The following is a 23,104-nucleotide window of genomic DNA, read 5'->3' as shown; positions in this document are numbered from 1 at the left end:
AGTTTTTTTTTTATTTGAAAGGTGGCTTGATCGATCAAGAGTGCTCTTAGTTATAATCCAAAAAAGTTGGTTCAGCCGTTTAAAAGTTATCAGCTCTTTTCTAGTTTTCTCGTAACTTTGTAACAGACTGTTAGGTTCATAATATTATGTTAATTGACAAATGACTAGCTGTCAAGATGGACGTTGCCTAGATACATAATTATTTATTTGAAAATGATGTTTTGGAAAACTCAGATACTTTGTCGGGGGTGTTATAAATTTTTAATTTACACTTGTTGCATTTGAATCTCTCCAGCGTTAGTTTCATGATGAGTGTACAAACGGACAAAAAAACTGTTTTGAGATTTATATCGATAATAATGCTACAGCTCCAATTAAAAATTTCTAACATAGAAAAATCTAGAACACCACAGGCATGGATATTAGTTTCTAGAATATGTCTGCAAAATTTCATGGACTTTGGTTGCTTAATATTCAAATGAAATTGGAACTACGTTTGTATGAAGCGAGTGACGGAGAGACCCCTCTTAGGATTATGGATGCCTTTCTGTAAACCCGACTACTGACTGTACTGCTTTAAGGTAAAGGACACACGTACATTCACTTTTGCTAGAAGGTCGTTTCGTACTTAGAAGTTTAACGAATTAACCGTTATATACCTTGTTTGGTTTATGTTTTTGTCACAGATTGACCGCGTGATTTAATAAGAACCTTGCTTAGGTCCTTAACTTATAACAAACTAGCTGATGTCCGCGACTTCATCCGCGCGAACTTAGTTTTTTTTAATCCCGTGGGAACTCTTTGCTTTTCCGGGATAAAAAGTTGCCTATATGCCAATTTCCAGGACGCAAGTTACCTCCGTGATTTTCACATAAATCGGTTAAACGGATGAGCCTCGCGTCTATCACGTGGGAACTCTGATTTTCCGGGATAAAAAGTAGGCTATATCCGTACCCGGGATGTAACTCTGTACCAAGTTTCATTAAAATCGGTTAAACTGTTGGGCCGTGAAAAGCTAGCAGATAAACAGACAGATAGACACACTTTCGCATTTACAATACATATTTGATATTAGTATTGAGTATTATGGATTAACGTATCGCCGCGACTGCGTTCGCGTGGACTACACAAAATTCACTATTTTACACCCTTAGGGGTTGGATTTTCAAAAATCCTTTCTCAGCGGATGTCTGTCATAATAGCTGTCTAGGTACAACATACCAAACGGATCGCACCGATCCGTTCAATGGTTTGGGCTGTGCTAGGGAGTGTGCTTGCTGCTTGGTAGAGTAGTCAGTCATCATTATCATCATCATAATCATTTATTTGCTCAAATGTAGGTTAGCATAGATTTTACAATTTATTTTAGTGTCACTACACTTGCCATGTAATGGCGTGCAAATATTTTACATAAGCAATGTAAACTACACTAAATAGTTTAAATGTACATTGAATATGCTCAAAATACCTTACACATTACAGTCATACTTAGTCAGTCAGCTTTTCCTTTTATTTAGACTAGATGATGCCCAGAACTTCGGTTGGATTTAGTTTTTTTTCTCATTTAAAGAGCTGGGTCACTAGCGCGACCATGTGGCTCTGGTAGGTCCATTCTATCTTATTCTAACACTTAAAACTATATTTAGTTTTTTAACTTATTAAAAAGTCTTTAGTTTTTCGGTATCAAGTAGCCTGTTACTCTCCAGATACTATCTATACTAATAAATAAAATTGGAGTGTCTGTCTGTAATTTCGAAATAACTACCTCATATTAAGCTCATATGGTTATTTGAACGATACCAACACTGAATCACACGTTTTTAAAATTTTTGTCTGTCTGTCTGTCTGTCTGTCTATCTGTCTGTCTGTCTGTCTGTCTGTTTGAAAAGGCTAATCTTTGGAACGGCTGAACCGATTTTGACGGGATTTTCACAGACAAGTAGAAGATTGAACAGGGTGTAACATAGGCTACTTTTTTAACCGACTTTCAAAAAGGGAGTTGTGTTTTTCTACCTATGTACACCGAAATCTCCGAGATTTCTGAACCGATTTGCGTCGTTTCTTTTTTAATCGATAGAGGAACTTTGCGACATTGTTTTATAAAAAATTTGGATTCCAACTCCTCAATCCTGATGCTGCAGGGGATCTGACCAATCCACGCGGGCGAAGCTGCGGGCATCAGCTAGTCTATACTATATGAACTATACTATCCGTGCAAAAAATCACGTCGTCGATCCGTTGCTCCATTGCAACGTGATCGAAGGACAAATCAATAAACACTTAGTGCTGATTTTCCGGGATAAAATGTAGCCAATGTCTGTTCCCCAGGATGCAAGCTATCTATCTTCCAACCCTGGCCAGACGTCAAAAACGGATGGGATATCAAATGTAACAGAAAGACAGACACATTACTGCATTTATAATATTAGTATGGATTAAGTAATGAATCAATATGCTCCTAGCACCGAACTATATAATAAAAAAACCGGCCAAGTGCGAGTCAGACTCGCGCACCGGGGGTTCCGCACTCGGGTATTTTTTTCGACATTTTCCACGGTAAATCAAAAACTATTATGCATAAAAATAAATGAAAATCTGTTGTAGAATGCACAGGCAAAGCAGTCAGTCAGTCAGTCACCATTTCCTTTTCCTTGATTCTGACCATAACTAACGTAGGTATATTCCGGCTTTTATTTCGGAAAATCAAGGAGTGCCCGCGGAAATTAAAAAACCTAAGCCAAACGTGGACGAATAAATACGTGTACATCATTATAGTGGAAAATATTATTAGACTTGGGTTTGTAAATTGAGCAATTGGGATTTTTTGTATGTTTAATTAACTAACTAACATTGTATTAATGATGTGAAGCATTAAGATCGGAAAGTACTTACCTTCTTAATTTGGGTTTAATAGGTATATTTTATAGGTCTATTATATGCGTATAGTAATTAATTAATTTATTAAGTAATTAAATCAAGTTAATTGATAAATTATAAATATTAAATGATAAAGTATTTTTGACCTTTAATATTATAAATGCGAAAGAGTGTCCGTCTGTTTGAACTAACTTTTCAAGTCCCATCCGCTTAACCGATTTTGACATAGGTTCATTCCCTAATGAGGGCTTGCACTCCTTTTTTTGTGCAGTAGTGTAAAAAACATTTTCAAAAACCAATAGGGTTGCCGGTTGGGTCAAAACAAGAAACGGAAGCTATCTAAAAATCCTACATTGATATTGACTTTGATGTATCAATATTATAATTATGTGAAATAATTAACATTCTTTTATTTTTCCATGTTTTAACTTTTTATTTATGAATGTTTACTTGAGTACTTATTATGTATGTATTTGTTATATTTAGTCAAATTGAGTAAGAGGTCATTAACTTTAATAGACCCTTATTATAAATCCTTTCTACCCGACTGCAGCAAAGTCAAAAGGAAGGTTATGATTTTAGCAGTCTGTATGTATGTATGTATGTTTGTATCCAGTGTTCCACCGTAGCGGCTAAACTACTGCGCTGATTTTGACTTCATCTTGTTGGTAAATAAGTACGTAAAGATAAAAGACAGTAGATACAGTGACGATTCAAAAGCGCTTGTTTCAACGTTTATTTGAATAAAAATCTTTTTGTGTCTAAAAAATAAAACGCACGCAATCCGCACTTGAATATAGAACTTGAATATTAGTTAAAAGCAAAGAATTTTTAAGCACTAGGTATTATTATAGTAGGTACATTAATGTTAAAAGGAAAAAGGAATAGTAGTTACCTCTCGTAAATACCTATTTACGAAAGGTTTTCTTTCAATAAGACAGAGACAAAAATGATAATAATACAATCTATTCAATAATCGCAATCCTCACCATTGGCTGAAACTCTTCAACCAGGCTAAAATACAGTTTTTGTAAGAATTTTACAGTTGAAAACTGTAAAAAACTATTTTTTGTGTACAGTCCTTGAATTCAACCAATAACAACAATTGCGATCATTGCAGATATAATGCCATTTCTAAACTGAATTCTTACTATAGTTACTTAAATAAAACCTCTTTGGTAACACAATTTAAACAAAACCTTTTTCGTATCTTCAGCAGATTAAAAAAACAAAACACCGACACACGCAAGAAACTGCGGGCAATCTACACTTGAAAATGGAACACTATTACATTCAAAACTCTGTGAAACTCTAGTTTACTTACTATTTTATTTACTCTAGTTGGTACTTACTAAATAATTAATTCTACCAAAGAGGTTTTATCCAAACTCTTTGATGAAAATTGATTGAAAAAAAAAAAAAAAAACACTTTCACAGGAAGAAGGAAAACCGCGCGCAAACCTCACTTGAAATTCGAACACTTGTTTTTATTTACTTACGAAATTTATTCCTGTCAATATGAAGATTACGAAGCACAGATTATACGGAATGTAATAATAAAAATGAAGGATGTCGTTCGGAAACGCGTGGTCGCGTCTCACACTTATGGCTGACTGGTGTTTAGTTCGATCAACAGATGATTTTATGGCAGCGCGCTTGTGTGGAAACTGGAAAAATCGATATGCCGACGTCACGTTTTGGGACCTGTTGGATTTGGCGGGGTTTTCGGGAACGTGGAAAATTCTAATGAGTTTCCTCGTACAGTTTCGTTCATTAATTTGTGACAATGTTTCGTTCATTAAATCGTTTCATAATGCACAAGTTTGTTTCATTAGTGTATTTAGTTTAGGATGACTTTCAGGGTAATTTTTTAGGGTTCCGTACACGAAGACTGCCAACGGGACCATATTATTACAGCCTCCCATCCGTCCGTCCGTCTGTCCGTCTGTTTGTAAGCGGGCTGTATCAAGAGAGTTGAAATTTTCACAGAATGTGTACCTTCTACTGCTGCTATAATAAAAAACCGGCCAAGTGCGAGTCGGGCTCGCGCACCGAGGGTTCCGTACTAGGGTATTTTTTCGACATTTTGCGCGATAAATCAAAAACTATTATTCACAAAAATAAATAAAAAAGCTTCACTCTTGGATTTCTTATTTTGTTTTAAAAACATGCTCGCCCGACTTCATACCTAGGTACATTACACGTGTAGCTAAACAGAAATTATTATTTTTTACTTTTTAGTGTTTGTGGTTTTTGAAGTCGGTTTTATTTTTCTTTTGAAATTTTTTATTTCACAATTTTGAGTGGCCCCACTGTACTATAATATGCTATGCCTAGTTAAAACCCTACTGTTTACTAAGCTATTACACTGACCGCGATCAATTTGCTCTTGTCCATTGAGGAGTTCTGTTCTTCACCTCCGAAAATATTCATCAGATCTTCACCAAATTTATATGGGACCACCTGTACAGTATACCCTTTGAGCAAAAAAAAATCCAAATCGGTTCAGGGGTCTTTGAGTAATCGGGGAACATACATAAAAAATAAAAATCTATACTAATAAATAAAATTGGAGTGTCTGTCTGTAATTTCGAAATAACTACCTCATATTAAGCTCATATATGGTTATTTGAACGATACCAACACTGAATCACACGTTTTTAAAATTTTTGTCTGTCTGTCTGTTTGAAAAGGCTAATCTTCGGAACGGCTGGACCGATTTTGACGGGGTTTTCACAGACAAGTAGAGGATTGATCAGGGAGTAACATAGGCTACTTTTTTAACCGACTTTCAAAAAGGGAGTTGTGTTTTTCTTCGTATGTACACCGAAATCTCCGTGATTTCTGAACCGATTTGCGTAATTTTTTTTTTAATCGATAGAGGAACTTTGTGACAACTTTCCCACGGGATTTCAGACCCTAAATCCACGCGGGCGAAGCTGCGGGCATCAGCTAGTAAAAAAAAAAAGATTCCGTCGAGTTGAGAACCTCCTCCTTTTTTGGAAGTCGGTTAAAAATCTGAAACAGTTAATGACATGCAGACAGTTAAACAGACGGATTGGACGTATAAGGGTTCCTTCTTTTAGTAGGAAAATCCACGCGGACGAAATCGCGGGAACCATCGTAGCAAGGCTGCATGGTCATTGGCTTTTATATCAACAGGCTACGTCATAGAGTTGTCATTAAAATAATGGAAGTGGAGAACCAATGTTATAGACTACAGCCCCATGTTCAAAAATGGATGGGTCATATGAACCACCAGGTGACGTATACAGGACGATATAAGAGCATAAAATAATAAGATTCAGCACTATGCCGTCACTTGTAAGCTGTCCAACAGAGTGCTGGTGAGAATTCAAAAGTGCAGGTAGAGTGAGTACATTTTGGTCATATATTTTTGTACGGCATTTTTACCATCGATAGATCCATGAAAAATAATAAGAAAGCGCGCAGTGCCGCAAAAAAAATGGTGCGCCACAAAGTCAGTAAATTTTTTGATTTTCTGATAATTTTCAGGATAAATTTGGTCATTTAATTCTGTACGGCATTAGTTTCATACTGTTTCAATACAGCCTCTAATCCATTATTCCGCAACGCCGTACAAAAATCATACGACAAGGGGAAAAAATTGAGGGTAGCAACCCCCTCTCTTTCCGTGGTCCGGGGGGTGATTTGAAAAAGTACGGCTTTGGTTCCAAAACATTATCTAGCACTCAAAAGTACTATTAAAAATAATGCCGTCAAAAAATTAGTGTTCATTTGAATGTGTATCAATAATTATCTTAATTTCATGGTATACTTGATTTTTAAAGCTGTAAAATCATTTGACTCTGTACGGCAATTTTTTTTTTAACATGATAGTTATAGATACTATTGTTATATAGTATTGCCGTTCAAAAGAAACTGTTCTAAAAAAAATTATAGAGAAATACAAAAACTGAAATTTTTCAAATTATTGCAAAAGTTTAAATATTCATAGATTAATAAAATATAGCAATTATCTACGCTTTTCCCTTGTTTTAAATAGTATTAAGATAAATAAATTAGGAAAAAAATATGCCGTACATTTTAATGCAGACCATATCTTTTAGGCTGATGAAAATGACGCTACCATTTTAAAGGTGTAGTACTTTATGGCCATCTGATACTGTACGGCATTAACATATTTTTGAAGAGAACAATTGATAATATGATAAAATCACTATGCCGTCTAACTGAAGTGAACGGGTGTGTATATAATATTCACATTCCCTACAAACCTTTGGACCTACGAAAATGTACGGCATGTAAAAAAATATTATCTATGCATAAAACACTTTCAAAATAAATTAATTTTATGTTGTTTCAAATCACCCCCCGGACCACGGAAAGAGAGGGGGTTGCTACCCTCAATTTTTTCCCCTTGTCGCATGATTTTTGTACGGCGTTGCGGAATAATGGATTAGAGGCTGTATTGAAACAGTATGAAACTAATGCCGTACAGAATTAAATGACCAAATTTATCCTGGAAATTGTCAGAAAATCAAAAAATTTACTGACTTTGTGGCGCACCATTTTTTTACGGCACTGCGCGCTTTCTTATTATTTTTCATGGATCTATCGATGGTAAAAATGCCGTACAAAAATATATGACCAAAATGTACTCACTCTACCTGCACTTTTAAATTCTCACCAGCACTCTGTTGGACAGCTTACAAGTGACGGCATAGTGCTGAATCTTATTATTTTATGCTCTTATATCGTCCTGTATACGTCACCTGGTGGTTCATATGACCCATCCATTTTTGAGCATGGGCCTGTAGTCTATTACATTGAAATACTAATATAGTCAAAGCCTGCGCTAAGTGGAGATAGATAGATTGCTTGTATAGTATGGAATATTATTGTAAATTGATGAATTGAAAAGAGGCACCGCCGAGTTTCTTGCTGGTTCTTCTCGGTAAGAACGGCATTCCGAACCAGTGGTAAATTATTTGACGATTCAAAAGCACTTGTAAAAGTCTATTTGAATAAAAATCTATTCTATTCTATTCTATAGATTCGGATGGTATAAAAATGAAATTATGAAGAAGTTATAGAAAAGTTATGGAGAACTCTCAGGCATGCACGTTACCTCACAATGTTTTTTCAAAACGCGTATAGCCCCGAAAAGGTAGAGGTGCATGTCCGGGATCCAACATCTGACCCTCCGAATAGGTAGGACCCTCCGAAGTTTTATAACCACAAAGCCATCACTGCCTCATTAGAAAAATAGTTAAAGCTAAAATTAGTCCTAGGTATGCCGGGATTTACCTGGAATCTGGATACTCGAGTCATTAACTATAGGAAAACCCCCTCAGTTAAAAGTAGCAGGTAAACTGTTGGGTTAAACCACATGCTATATTTTTAAGAGGACAGTGAAAGCTGTTAGGTACTATGCGTTATGGCCCTCATACACATTGGGCCAATCCATTCGACCAATGTATCGTTGTTTGCGAATCGCGAAAAAAATTCATTAACATAATATTATGAAAAACCAAAAAAATCGCCAAAACTACATACATAGAAAAATGTCTTTTTTAGGGTTCCTCTAGAGAAAATAGGATCCCTTCATTGTCTATTTGTCAGTCCGGAGATCGTGTCAAGGGAATCAAAACCTATAATAGGACCTAGAATCATGAAATTCGGCAGATAGCACAGTCTTATGGTACAAGTCAATCAAAAAAAAAAAATAGAGAAAAAAATTAAATCAATAAAAGTCAGGCGAAAATTTCGAAAATCATGACTTTTGTGAAGGTTTTCTTGATAGACACGACAGACAAAAAGTGATCCTATAAGGGTTCCGTTTTTCCTTCTGGAGCACAGAACCCTAAAAAGATAGAAAAAAAGTTTTTTTTTCCTTCTTTTTTCTTTAGGTATTTATTTAGGGTTTTTATGTTTATCCTAAGTTAATAAGACTGTAAAAACAAGTATCTAAACTTAGACTCTTCGTCGAATCGACGAAAATCCCCGTTTCGTTTAAGTGACGAAGTGACGAGTCATTTTGTAGTATGCTAATTACGTGACGTCACATTACGTTTTATTTATGTTTAAGTGTAGGCATTACGGTGCGCGGTGGTGACGTCAAAGTACGTCTCCAAATATGTAACACTAGCTGATGCCCGCAGCTTTGCCTGCGTGGATTGGTCAGATCCCCTGCAGCATCAGGATTGAGGAGTTGGAATCCAAATTTTTTATGAAACAATGTCGCAAAGTTCCTCTATCGATTAAAAAAAAATTACGCAAATCAGTTCAGAAATCTCAGAGATTTCGGTGTACATAGGTAGAAAAACACAACTCCCTTTTTGAAAGTCGGTTAAAAAAGTAGCCTATGTTACACCCTGGTCAATCCTCTACTTGTCTGTGAAAATCCCGTCAAAATCGGTTCAGCCGTTCCAAAGATGAGCCTTTTCAAACAGACAGACAGACAGACAGACAGACAGACAAAAATTTTGAAAACGTGTGATTCAGTTAAGGTATCGTTCAAATAACCCTATGAGCTTAATATGAGGTAGTTATTTCGAAATTACAGACAGACACTCCAATTTTATTTATTAGTGTAGATACCTACATACCTACTAGAGATTTGAGTTTTACGAATCTCCTCCGTTTTTAGGGTTCCGTACCCGAAGAGTGTCAAAAGGACCCTTTAAAAAAACAGATACAAGTTACCCTTGACTGCAATTTCACCTGGTGGTAAGTAATGATGCAGATGCAGTCTAAGATGGAAGCGGACTAACCTGGAAGCGGTATGGCAGTTTTTACTAAACCCATACCCCTTTTGATCAAACTTCGTTTGTATGGGTCTCTATTTTTAGGTTTCCGTACGTCAAAAGTAAAAACGAAACCCTTATAGGATCACGTTATTGTCTGTCTGTTTGTCCGCCCGTCCGTCGTGTCTGTCAAGAAAACCTTTAGGGTACTTCCCGTTGACCTAGAATTATGAAATTTGGTAGATCTTATAGCACAAGTACAGGAATAAATCTAAAAACCGCGAATTTGTAGTTACATCATTAAAAAAAATTAAATGTATTTCAATTTTCAAAGTAAGATAACTATACCAAGTGGGGTATCATAATATGAAAGGCCTTTACCTGTATATTCTAAAACAGATTTTTTATGCATAATTAAATACTTTTTGATTTATCGTGCAAAATGTCGGAAAAATTACCCGAGTACGGAACCCTCGGTGCGCGAGTCTGACTCGCACTTGGCCGGTTTTTAAATTCAATTACAAGTTAGCCCTTGACTGCAATCTCACCTGGTGGTAAGTGATGATGCAGTCTAAAATGGAAGCGGACTAACCTGGAAGCGGTATGGCAGTTTTTACTAAACCCATACAGCCCTTTGGATCAAACTTCGTTTGTATGGATCTCTATTTTTCGAATATGAATATTTTTATTCAAATAAACTTTTGCAAGCACTTTTGAATAATCAAATGTATCTACCACTTTCGGAATGCCTTTCCTACCGAGAAGAATCAGCAAGGCTATGATTTGATACAGCATTGTCACCCACATGTGAAATCGCAGTCATGCTCAAACATACCTATTGAAATGACGTAGAATGACGTCACAAGGTAACAACTTCTTAGTACCTGTATTATTTGTCACATGAAAGAAACGGGGATTACTTCGATTCATCATCATCATCATCATCACTCACTAACCCATCACCGGCTCACTACTGGGCACGGGTCTCCTCTCAGAATGACAAGGGTTTGGCCATAGTCTACCACGCTGGCCAATTTCGGATTGGCAGATTTCACACACCCTTGAGAACATTATGGAGAACTCCCAGGCATGCAGGTTTCCTCACGATGTTTTCCTTCACCGTTAAAGCAAGTGATATTTAATTGCTTAAACGCACAAAACTCAGAAAATACGATGCTGAGACGCTGTGGTCTTATTAGTGGTCCCGGGTTCGATTCCATTCGATGGGAAATTATACAACAGTTATACAAGTAAGTACACCGGAAGATTGATTTGTGTAGCAATTAAATCAATCCATCCATACTAATATTATAAATGCGAAAGTGTGTCTGACTCTCTGTTTTTCTGTCTGTCTGTCTGCTAGGTTTTCACGGCCCCACCACTAAGCCGATTTTAATGAAATTTGGTACAGACTTGGGATACATCCCGGGGAAGGACATAGGCTACTTTTTATCCCGGAAAATTGAAGAGTTCCTACGGGATTTAAAAAAATCGAAATCCACGCGGGCGAAGCCGCGGGCATCCTCTAGTTAAAATATACTATGAAACAATAAACTATCAATTAAGAACTATCCATAGCAAGTGTAAATTAAAAATTTGTAACACCCCCGACAAGTGAAAGTTACAGTAACTAGAAAAGAGCTGATAACTTTCAAACGGCTGAACCGATTTTCTTGGATTATAGCTAAGAACACTCTCGATCAAGCCACCTTTCAAACAAAAAAAAACTACATTGAAATCGGTTCATTAGTTTAGGAGCTATGATGCTACAGACAGATACACAAATACACAGTTACACACGTCAAACTTATAACTCCGTACATAATTAATATGGACATCATAGAAATAGAAAATCGCAATAAACCGTGAAAGAAAAACCCAAAAAATGTTCGTTTGTTTTGATTACAGCTTACAAACTTAAAACGTTGTTTCCAGTACTTGTTGTTTAAATTACAGTATAAATGGTACATAATATACCGAAATTTCATATTCCTAAAAGATTCCTAACTAGTTTAGTTTTTGAGATAGTACACAAAAATGGTCTAAAACTGACAACTTTAACGGCCCCCTATATCTTTTATTTTTTTTGATAAAAAAATAAACAAAAAATATATTCATACTCTACTTAATGAGCTCTAAACAATAACATGCTAGGGTAAAAGGTTTTTCCGATGGATTAAAATTTTGGTCGGAACTGGATAAAAGTGCAACAATCTTGTTTGTGTTTGTTAGTTTTTAATTGATTTGTACAAAGTTCGTTATCGATTTTAAGCTGATTTCCCGAGTAGCTAAAGATTAATTTATTACGGGACTCTAAAAAGATAGATCACTTTCCACAGCAAATGGAATAAATAAGGAATAAAGCTGCTTAAATAAAGCTTAAAACCAGTAAAGTGCTATAAGGGTTCTTGAAATCCAGAAGTGGGGATGAAATTACACCCCCGCTTATGCGACTTTTATTTGCAGGCTTAGTCGTTAGTACCAACTATTATACCTATATTCTGTGGCTTAGTGCGTCTCTATACTTGCTCTATAGTCTATACCGAAGATTTCCTCTGTTTTATTTTCAGAAACTCGGCGGGTGCTCTTTTCAACTGTTCAATTTACAATAATATACAAGCAAAGAAATACGACCTCTTTCGCCAAAACTGAAAAGGCCAAACGCATTTTATTAATTTTCGAAAATGGCGACCTCAGTTTGGCAACCTTGCACGATATTTTAAACCGGAAGATTATTAAATTATAAATTTTTAATATGATAACGATCTTAAAATGGTGTTTATTTTCATAGGTATAGTTTATTTCTTAGGATTTGACGACTCCTTTGACGCAGTGGTAAGTGCTGTGGTCTTAATAGTAGAGGGTCCCGGGTTCGATTTCCGGCATGGGTTTGGAATTTCATAATTTCTAAATTTCTGGTCTGGTCTGGTGGGAGGCTTCGGTCGTGGCTAGTTACCACCCTACCAGCAAAACCGTTCCGCCAAGCGATTTAGCGTTCCGGTACGATGCCGTGTAGAAACCAAAGGGGGATGGGTTTAATAAAAAATGCTCCAGGTTATCCCGTTCCGATCTTAGACTGCATCATCACTTACCACCAGGTGAAATTTCAGTCAAGGGCTAACTTGTGTCGAAAAAAAACACAGTGCCCCAAGTAAGTCGCAAATATGGGCCTAAATCTGATCTGAATAAAAAAAAAAGACGATAATGATGATCCATAACTTTACAAGTAATAATATGCAAAAATGCGAAATCATCGCCAATTAATTAATACCTATTAAGAATGAAATGCAATATCTAATTACTGTTACGTTATACAATAGCAAATTATTAATTATAATCATTATAAACAAACAGGGCCGTAGCTAGATAACCTGAAATATGGGTAAGCACCCCCAATACTTGAACTTGTGTAATTTATGTATTTGACTCTGTAGGCGGAAGTAGGTAACTCTGTAACACATAAAATAAATAAAAAGTATATAAGAGCGGTGGTAGCCTAGTGGCGGTAACGTCGGGCTCCTATTCGGGTGGTCGGGAGTTCAATCCCGAGCATGTAACTTTTACTTTTTGAAGTTATGTGCATTTTAAGCAATTAAATATCACTTGTTTTAATGGTGATCATTTACCATCAAGTATCGTGAGGAAACCTGCATGCCTGTGAGTTTTCTCTATAATGTTCTCAAAGGTGTGTGAAGTTTGCAAATCTGTACTGGGCCAGCGTGGCAGACTATCTAAATTAATTAAACTAAATTTATAAATTATTATGAGAGAAGACCCATGCCATGCATAAGAATTTTCTCTAATACAAATGGATAAATAAATCCCGAGAAAATGATATAAAGTAAAGAGCGATCTCTGTAATCGAATTTTGTCAAAATTGGTTTAATGGATAGGCCGTGAAAATGTAGCATACGGACAGATAGTCACACACTTTCTTATTTATAATATTACTAAGATGATACTAAGTTCAGTCATTGTTGCATGAAGGGATAACTAACATACAAAATTTAACATTTTTAATATTAGTGAGATATTATCATTTTATTCTTGACTATAATAAAGCTGTACTTGCATTTTATATAAGGAACCTGTAGTCCTAAATAAAATATTTGCACGCCATTGCATGGCAAATGTGGTGATGAATAGTTGTAATACCTTTGTTAACCAGTACTTAAAGCAGATAAACGATTTATTGATTGATTGATTGATTATGATAAGCCCCCTTTCATTTATTACCCGACTACGGCAAAGCCAAAAGGAAGGGTTATGATTTTAACAGTCTATGTATGTATGTATGTGTGTATGTTTGTATCCAGATTCTGTGTGTTCCACCGTAGCGCCTAAACTACTGGGCCGATTTTGATGAATGAGGTTGCAACGTAGCGGGCTAGCTCAGGTGAGTCCTGCCAATCTCAAAAATGTGGTGTCAATCGATTCGTCGTAAAGGTCCGGGTGACATATGTTATATTTTATACGAAAAAATTGAGCTAACGGATATTACATGAAAAAAATGGGGGTCTCCAAAATTTTTTTTTTTTGCTATTGTATCGAGTGGGGTGTTAAATAAAAGAGGAGAAAATTCTGAGTTCATAAATATAAATATACTACAACATTAAAATATACCAAGCGACAGAAAAACAATTTTACTATAATATTTCAACGTTTATTAAGACGATCGCAGTCGGGTTTTATTTTTCAACTTTATCAGAAATTAGAACTGACTACGGACCTGCGCTACACTCAGCATATTGTGCAAGGCTAGGCAAAATAAACGCTTGCGTAGTTAGCAGCCGTGTCAGCAGTCAAGTTCATGCCTAAAATAACTATTATAAAATTACATTGACCTCTTACAAAGTTATACTTATGTATGCATCCGGATTTATGGTAACACTTGCTGATGCCCGCGACTTCGTTCGCGTGGATGTAGGTTTTTTAAATTCCCGTGGGAACTTTTTGATTTTCCGGGGTAACGAGTAGCCTATGTGCTAATCCAGGATATCTCCATTCTAAATTTCAGCCCAATCCGTCCAGTAGTTTTTGCGTGAAGGAGTAACAAACATACACACACACATACAAACTTTCTCCTTTATAATATTAGTGTGGCTAATGCTCATGACTCCATCCGCGTGGATTTAGGTTTTTTAAATCCCGTGCAATTCTTCGATTTTCCGGGATGAAAAGTAGCCTATGTCACTACTTATACCCATGCAAAAAATCATGGCGATCCGTTACTCCGTTGCAGCTTGATTGAAGGACTAATCAACAATCAAATACACTTTCGCATTTATAATATGGGTAGTGATATCTGTAGTGTATAATGTTCATGTTTATTTATCGATTAGATCGGTTGATGACATAATAATATAGATCCGAGATATGGTCGCTAACTATTGGTCTCATAAGAAAGCTCAGAGTCTCAGCGATGATTGCGATGGAGAGAGCTATGCTAGGAGTTTCTCTACGCGATCAAATCAGGAGTGAAGAGATCCGTAGGAGAGCCAGAGCACCAAGCTGAAGTGGCAATGGGCAGGACACGTAGTTCGAACAAGTGTAAATTAAAAATTTATAACACCCCCGACAAGTGAAGGTTACAGTAACTAGAAAAGAGCTGATAACTTTCAAACTGAACCGATTTTCTTGGATTCGAACACTTTCGATCAAGCCGGTTCATTAGTTTAGGAGCTACGATGCCACAGACAGATACACAGTTACACAGATACACACGTCAAATTTATAACACCCCTCTTTGTGGGTCGGGGTGAAAACCGGCAGATGGACATTGTTGTCTCACATTGTGCTGAAATGAAGATCTCCTCCTGAAAATGCAGTGTTGGAAGACACACACACGCGTACACACAAATATGCGTTGCAGCAATCAAACCACACTGCCTTTATGATTACGCAAAGGAAAATTGATTTTTAACTCAAAAATCTTCTAACAATGAAATATCCACACAAATATGGGTCATAAATCATAAATTATCAAAGAATAGCCTTCGTCACAACAAGCGATTTTCAATAAAGGATAGTCAAAGAGGTAGTTGCAAAATTTCCCATGTTTTCTAAGCATGTCTCGCTTGGTTGCAAGTGATGATGCAGCTAAGGTGGAGCGCGCTGGTTACTCTTGACTTGAATGTACCCATACTAAAAGTAGAGGTGAAAACCAAAAGAGCATTCGGTAATCTTTCCGAATTTCCGTATTCTACTAAGAAACAGGGAAGCGAATCGCTTTCATACGAGTCCATGGAATTTCAATTATGTTGGAGTGCAGACTGCAGACCTTGGGTACAACCATCATCATCATCACCAACCGATAGATGTCCATTGTCCACTGGTGGACATAGTAGGTCACTTGTAGGGACTTCCACGCCCAAAGGCCTTGTGCCACCCATTGCCACTTCAGCTTCGCCACCCGATGAGCTATGTCAGTTATTCTGGCTGGGTAAACTGAGCCTGGTACATTACATACCCGGCTGAGTTTGTTGTGGACTCTTCTTAGACTTGGGCACGTTTGGAACCCTTGTAGCGTTAGTTTTAAGTTAACGTAATTAATTATCACCACTACATCATTGTTTGACTATCAGAAAGTGTACAATAGTACTTAATTTGAATAAATGACTTTGACTTTGACTTTGATTCTCATACGAATCTCCTCATTTCTAATAGCCTATGGAAAACTTGCAACCGTCTCTCAGACTACAAGCCTTGATGTTAATTAGACCATGCCGTATAAAGCTAACTAAGCAGAAACCTACGAATCATAACCTCTCTATTATTTTATGCTTATTGCTCACAATGATTAACAAGTCATCATAATTATTAGGTCTACACTAGCTGATGCCCGCGACTTCGTTCGCGTGGATATAGCTTTTTAAAATCCCGTGGAAACTCATTGATTTTCCGGGAAAAAAAGTAGCCTATGTGTTTATCCAAGGTATAATCTATCTCCATTCCAAATTTCAGCCAAATCCATCTGGTAGTTTTTGCGTGGAAGAGTAACAAACATACACACATACACACAAACTTTCACATTTATAATATTTGGTGTGAATTAGTGGGAAAGTGTGATAATTTCAAATTAGAACAGGAATGAGTTTTCGCCATATTTTGGCGTTTTAGCTGGAAAATGAAAATATATTTTAATTTTTAATCCATTAAAAATGTGTGTGTTCTGTTCGGTCTGTCTGTTTGTCTATCTATCTGCTAACTTTTTACGACTCTTCCATTTAACCGATTTTGATTTTGATACGGAGATCATTTGCATCTCGGGGATGGCTACTCTTGGTCCCGGAAAATGCAAATTTTTCCATGGAATTTTTAAAAACCTAACAGATGGACTAAGTCGCGGGCATCATAGAAAGCTTGCATCCCAGACACAGCTGTAACACAGAGTAAGGACAGGATATAGGAATGAATGAATGAATTAGATTACTTTTATCCCGAAAAATCGAGTTTCCATGGGTATTTTAAATCTTAATCTACACGGACGGCGCGGGCATCTAGTTCAATATATTTTTAACTAGTTGACATATCCCGGCTTCGCTCGAGAGGAATTTTTGAAAATCCGTGAGGAATTATGAAACACTTATTCATTTTCAACCGAAACCCCAAATACTAATAAAAAAAAGAAATTAACTAATTAATTAAATTAATTTAGAATTCATATTCAAGACAAAAGCTTCAAGGAGCTTTCAGGGGCAAAATATTGTATGTAATAATAATATACTACACAACAAGTAGTTAAAAATAAACAAAAGTCAATAAGAACAAAAGGTAGTTGTAATTAAACCTTACTTGTTAATCCATATCCTTGTTTAAGTTACCGGTGGGTTTTTCTACATGTGACAATCTAATAAATTGTAGCATATCCGGTATTTATATCCGGGTTTGAAAACCCCGCTCTTTTTCTATGGAAATGACACTAAAAATGACCTCTAATACTAGGGCATGAAAATAAGATTTTATCTATACCTGAATTCTTACCACAGAATTCAAGGTTATAGAAATGTGTGTTGTTCTAGTTTGCCTATTTTTAACTAAGGCTATTTTAGCGTTTAAACTATCGTGAGTGATTTCCAATACAATTACAACAAAAGACTCAGTCGCCGGTCGTGTCGGATTGTCGTCCCATCAGACTATATACGCTACTAGCTGATGCCCGCGACTTCGCCCGCGTGGATTTAGGTTTTTCGAAATCCCGTGGGAACTCTTTGATTTTCCGGGATAAAAAGTAGCCTATGTGCTAATCCATGGTATAATCTATCTCCATTTTAAATTTCAGCCCAATCCGTCCAGTAGTTTTTGCGTGAAGGAGTAACAAACATACACACACACACACACACACACACACATACAAACTTTCTCCTTTATAATATTAGTGTGATTAATGCATAATAAAAAAACGTAGATTATTTTATTGATAAAAAAGCGCGAATTGGATTCGCTCCACCAATACACTAGACTTCAACTACTTATACAATATGGCATATTAATAACTAGCTGATACCCGCGACTTCGTTCACGTGGATGTAGGTTTTTTAAAATTCCCGTGGGAATTTTTTGATTTTCCGGGATGAAAAGTAGCCTGTGTGCGAATCCATGGTATAATCTATCTGCATTCTAAATTTCACCCCAATCTGTCCAGTAGTTTTTGCGTGAAGGAGTAACAAACATACACACACACACACATACATACAAACTTTCTCCGTTATAATATTAGTGTGATATATATATATAGTATGGATAAAACAATACTTTATCCAACTAAGAGAGGACTGAGTTTTCGGGAGCTATGCATAGTACGTGACAGGTCGAGATGGCAATCGAGGTATGAGGCGGGGGACGTTCTGCACACCCGCACGTCACCCGCGCTATCCCGCACCGGATTAGCCCAGGGATTGTGTGGGTGTGCGGGGCATCCTCACCCTGATTGCCATCACAACCTGTCACGTGTTGTGTTGCGTATTTGTTTGTTTATTGGCTCATCGATTCACTTATTACTGCCAAACTGCACATTAAATTTTGATAAATGAGATCTCTCTTTCGCTTCGCTTTACCATTCCGTGTGTTAGAGGCTATATTGTCATATGTCATAAAATTTTCCGATATGTCATAAAAGAACTTATCATAATCAAAACGAATGTAAGAGATATAACCTACAAAACCCAAAAAGTATATTGAAATTGGTTTACCTACACATGACATGAAAAAGAAATGTATATCGAGAAAAAATAAACTTGAAATAGATGGATCGAGTTTGATATCAAATCATAGCAGTTACTATGAAAATTTCGAATACATGTATATAATAATTTATACATATTCAAATACTAGCTGTGCCCGCGACTTCGTTCGCGTGGAATAGTGACTTTTCGCGCTTTATATAGCCACGGACGCTCAGGCGCGAAGCGCCGTGATTCTTTAAATTGACATAACTTTTTTATTTATGAACCGATTGACATGAAATAAACACTAAATCCTAAGTGAAGCTTACTACAATATATTAGTGAAAACCGTATCTAAATCGAATAAGCCGTTTCTGAGATTAGCGTGCACAAACACACAGACAATCAGACAAACAGACAAACAGACAAACAGACAAAAAAAAAATTAATTACAATTTCGGGTTCGGCATCGATATAATAACAACCCCTGCTACTTTTTTTTTATATATTTCCATTGTACAGACACCACTTTTCTACAATTTTATTATATGTATAGATGTAAATTGAACATTTGAAAAGAGCAACCGCCGAGTTTCTTACACTTACCTACATCCAACAACAACATAAACTAAACTGTAATGCTATGCAAATACATCTGCTTTTACAATAACGTGCACAGATTTTTCACTAGTCATCTGCTTGGCAACAAACTCATACGCTCATTTATTTACCACTTCTGTAAATACCTGTTCTGTATTCTGTGTTGGCTAACAACAAAATAAAAACCCGACCAAAGTAAGAAATAAAAGTTCAAGACCAAGGTTTCGAGATAATATTATTTGTGTTTATTATGGAAGTTCCTTTTTTTATTCAGATACAAATAAGCGTTTGACTGCAATCCCACCTGGTGGTAAGTGATGATGCAGTCTAAAATGGAAGCGAATGGAAGCGAATGGAATGGAACCTGGAAGGGGTTGGGAATTTTCATTAAACCCATACTCCTTTGGTTTCTACACGGCATCGTACCGGAACGCTAAATCCCTTGGCAGCACGGCTTTGCCGGCAGGGTGGTAACTAGCCACGGCCGAAGCCTCTGTTGGCCAGAAAGTGTTTGAGTGTTTTATGACGTTCACGACACCATCCTCGTGGATTTAAGGTTTTTAAAAAAACCCGTGGCAACTCATTGATTTTCTGGGATAAAAGTAGCCTATATGTTAATCCAGGGTAGGATCTATCTCCATTCCAAATTTAAGCCAAATCCGTTCAGTAGTTTTTGCGTGAAAGAGTAACAAACATCCATCCATACAATCATACTTACAAACTTTCGTGTTTATCCATACTTCCATACTGTGTCTGAAAGTGTGTCTGTCTATATGTCTGTCTGCTACCTTTTCACGGCCCAACAGTTTAACCGATTCTGACGAAATTTGGTACAGGGTTAGCTTATATCCCGGGGACGGATATAGGCTACTTTTTGTCCCGGAAAAACAAACAGTTCCCGCGGGATTCCTAAATACTCATCCGCTTGATCGATTTGTTTGAAATTTGGCACCGAGGTAGCTTGCGTCCCTGTTATTGACATAGGCAACTTTTTATCCCGGAAAATCAAACAGTTCGCACGGGATCTTTAACAACCTAGATCCACGAGGACGAAAACGCGGGCATCCTCTAGTAATAGGTATTATAGTTTCTGCGCCAGTAAAATTTTCTTCCCTTTCTCAGTTTTTCAACGTTACCTGAATCATTGCATAAACTAGATTCCACGACCTTGTACGATATACCTAATCAATTATTTATAACTAGGTACTTAGAAACAAGAAAATCTAAGAGATACCTCCATTGTTTAGGAATGCCCTACCACGAGATTAATGTATACAGTACCTTGAGTTATAATAGTCAGCGTAATCACCATAGACACCATAGTCACAAAACCATAGTTTTCCTGTGATTACTAAATTGACTTATGATTATTCTTTACATACAATCAAGCTTGTAATGTGTTTTTAATGGTTTTAATTTTGTTTTTTTTACAAAAAAACAGAAATAATTCAAAAGATAAGAAGATTAGTAGTGGATTGCTGTTAAGAAAATTAAGAAGTACCTAATAATATGAAAAAGGCAGTTGATTGAAGAAAACATGTTGCAATTCTGTTGTACCCAAATCATAATAAAAGTAACTAAAGTCTTTTAATAAAAAAAAAAACTGTTAAACTGGTTGGTAAAGCTGTCCACTGTCAATACTATAAATTTTATTAAATTCAATGTTTTTGATTAATTTTTTGTACAGAATTAGTACAGAAAATCTACTATTATCTAATAGTGCAAAATAAACAAATTTCTAACAAAAACTACTATGAATGGGCGACAAAAATTAAATATTTCATAAAATAAGATTCATTCATTTCATGAACTGAATATTTTGCTTTTAAGGTACGGAATGTAACTCAAAAGGAAAAATGCAACGCTTACAGGATCACTTTGTTGTCTGTCTGTCTGTCCGTCTGTCCGTCTGTCGTGTCTTTCAAAAAACCTACAGGGTACTTCCCGTTGACCTAGAATCATGAATTTGGCAGGTAAATAGGTCTTATACATATATAGCACAAGTAAAGGAAAAAATCCGAAAAGTGTAAATCTGTGGTTACATCACAAAAAAAAAATGTTTTCATGAAGTAATAGGTAATTATAAAAATCATATGAAAGGGATAACTATACCAAGTAGGGTATCATATGATAGGGCTTTACCTATACATTGGAGCAATTAAATCTCACTTGCTTTCACGGTGATGGAAAACATCGTGAGAAAACCTATACCTGAGAGTTCTCCATTATCTAATGTTATAAAAGGTTTGTGAAGTCTGCCAATCCGAACTCAGCCAGCGTGGGGCACTAAGGCCTTAGGCCCTTCCTCTCCTGGAGGATTCTCCTGGAGGTGACTCGTACTCAGTAATGAGCCGGTGCGGCGGTAGGTCGAGATGATGGTTAAATTAAAAATTACGATTATGATGTCTGCAACTTCGTCAGCGTGGATTTAGGTTCTTAAAAACCCCGTGGAAACTCTTTGATTTTCCGAGATAAAGCCCGGGTAAACCTATGTCCTTTTCCAGAATGTAAGCTATCTTTGTACCGAATTTCATCAAATATTGGATGGATGGGCTTGAAAATCCAACAGACAGACAGACACACTTTCGCATTTTAATATAAATATGGATTTCGGCCGTAAGTGATTACAGCCTCGTATGTAAAGCAGGAACTGGTTCAAATCCGTGTAAGAAGTTTTTTTTCTGAACGTACCTACTTAATATAAGTACCAAGAGTTATATTTAGATAAGTAAATAAATTTTTTTTCTTTATACAATTTGCTTTGTTATCTTGAAAGATTTTTGCAATTTTCAAAAGGCACCGTGGTCTAAACGCACTAAACGCACGATAGACTAATGGATGCAGGTTTAATTCCTGTCTTCTACGCAAGTTTTGATATACCTGTATATAAAAAATTTATATATTTTCTTCAAGTGTAGACAAAACACTTTAATAAAGATATTATCTTGCATAAATCGTAGCTTTAGTTTTAAGTTTACGTAATTAATTATCACCATTACACCATTATCTTACAATCCAAAAATATCATCAAAAAGTGAAATTTAGCAGCCGTAATAATTTTAAGTAATATTTTAAACACCATAATTGCTTGTCCATGTTTCATATACCTCGATCTAAGCTGAAAAAAAAATTTCCTTTGCGTCTAAAAAATTAAAAAGAAATCACTTACTGTCGCCATTTTTCTTCCCATTCTTCGCAATGATGATGGATCCGTTTCCATTCTCCAAGCACTGGCTGGTCGACACGAGCTCCTTCATCGTCACTTTTTTAATTTTCGAATTTAGAACGCGCGGATTCTGCCCGTTTCGCGCGCTTTTCAACGTCACTTTGACAGAGCACGGAATAAGACTCTACTTGGTGGCAATGGAGGTAGTTATTGGAGCGGGGAACGTGTTTTCCAACGAAGTTACGGCCAAGGTAATCTGCGATTGATATTATAATTGTAAAAAAATATAGAATGGAATCAAGCGATTATGCCTTCGGCTGAAAAAATTTAAAAAAAAAAAAACAAAAACAAAAGTTGTAGCGTCTGGGACGATGGCGCGAGTCAAAATGCTATGTACTCTATTTTTTCTTCTCTATATAAAGTTATTGGCTTTTTAAATATTGTGTAATAGGTAGATACACATAGGAACACAATACATAATAAATGTCGAATAATTTATATGATAAAGTACTTAATTATTGAAGTGATTAGGTAACAGTTGGGCATAGGAAAATTATTATTCGATA

At 36.3% G+C, this 23,104-nt stretch overlaps 1 protein-coding gene across 3 annotated transcripts in view; it reads right to left on the bottom strand.

Moving 5' to 3' along the window:
• LOC123878199 (GTP cyclohydrolase 1) overlaps positions 1-22,901 on the bottom strand; it is a 41,604-nt gene extending 18,703 nt beyond the window's left edge. For 2 of the 3 annotated variants that reach the window (XM_045925312.1, XM_045925314.1), the window contains exon 1: positions 4,377-4,526. Coding sequence is in view for 1 of the 3 variants with exons in the window: in XM_045925315.1 (XP_045781271.1) it covers positions 22,542-22,629 (88 nt within the window). In the remaining 2 variants the exon portion in view is untranslated. Of the gene's footprint in view, positions 1-4,376; positions 4,527-22,541 lie in introns of those variants that run through there. The other variant, XM_045925315.1, reaches the window with a different exon arrangement.
• Positions 22,902-23,104: the final 203 nt, after the last annotated feature.

The sequence above is a fragment of the Maniola jurtina genome, chromosome 25, assembly GCF_905333055.1.
Source record: "Maniola jurtina chromosome 25, ilManJurt1.1, whole genome shotgun sequence".
NCBI lineage: Eukaryota > Metazoa > Arthropoda > Insecta > Lepidoptera > Nymphalidae > Maniola > Maniola jurtina.
This window is presented reverse-complemented; position numbering and strand designations above follow the sequence as displayed.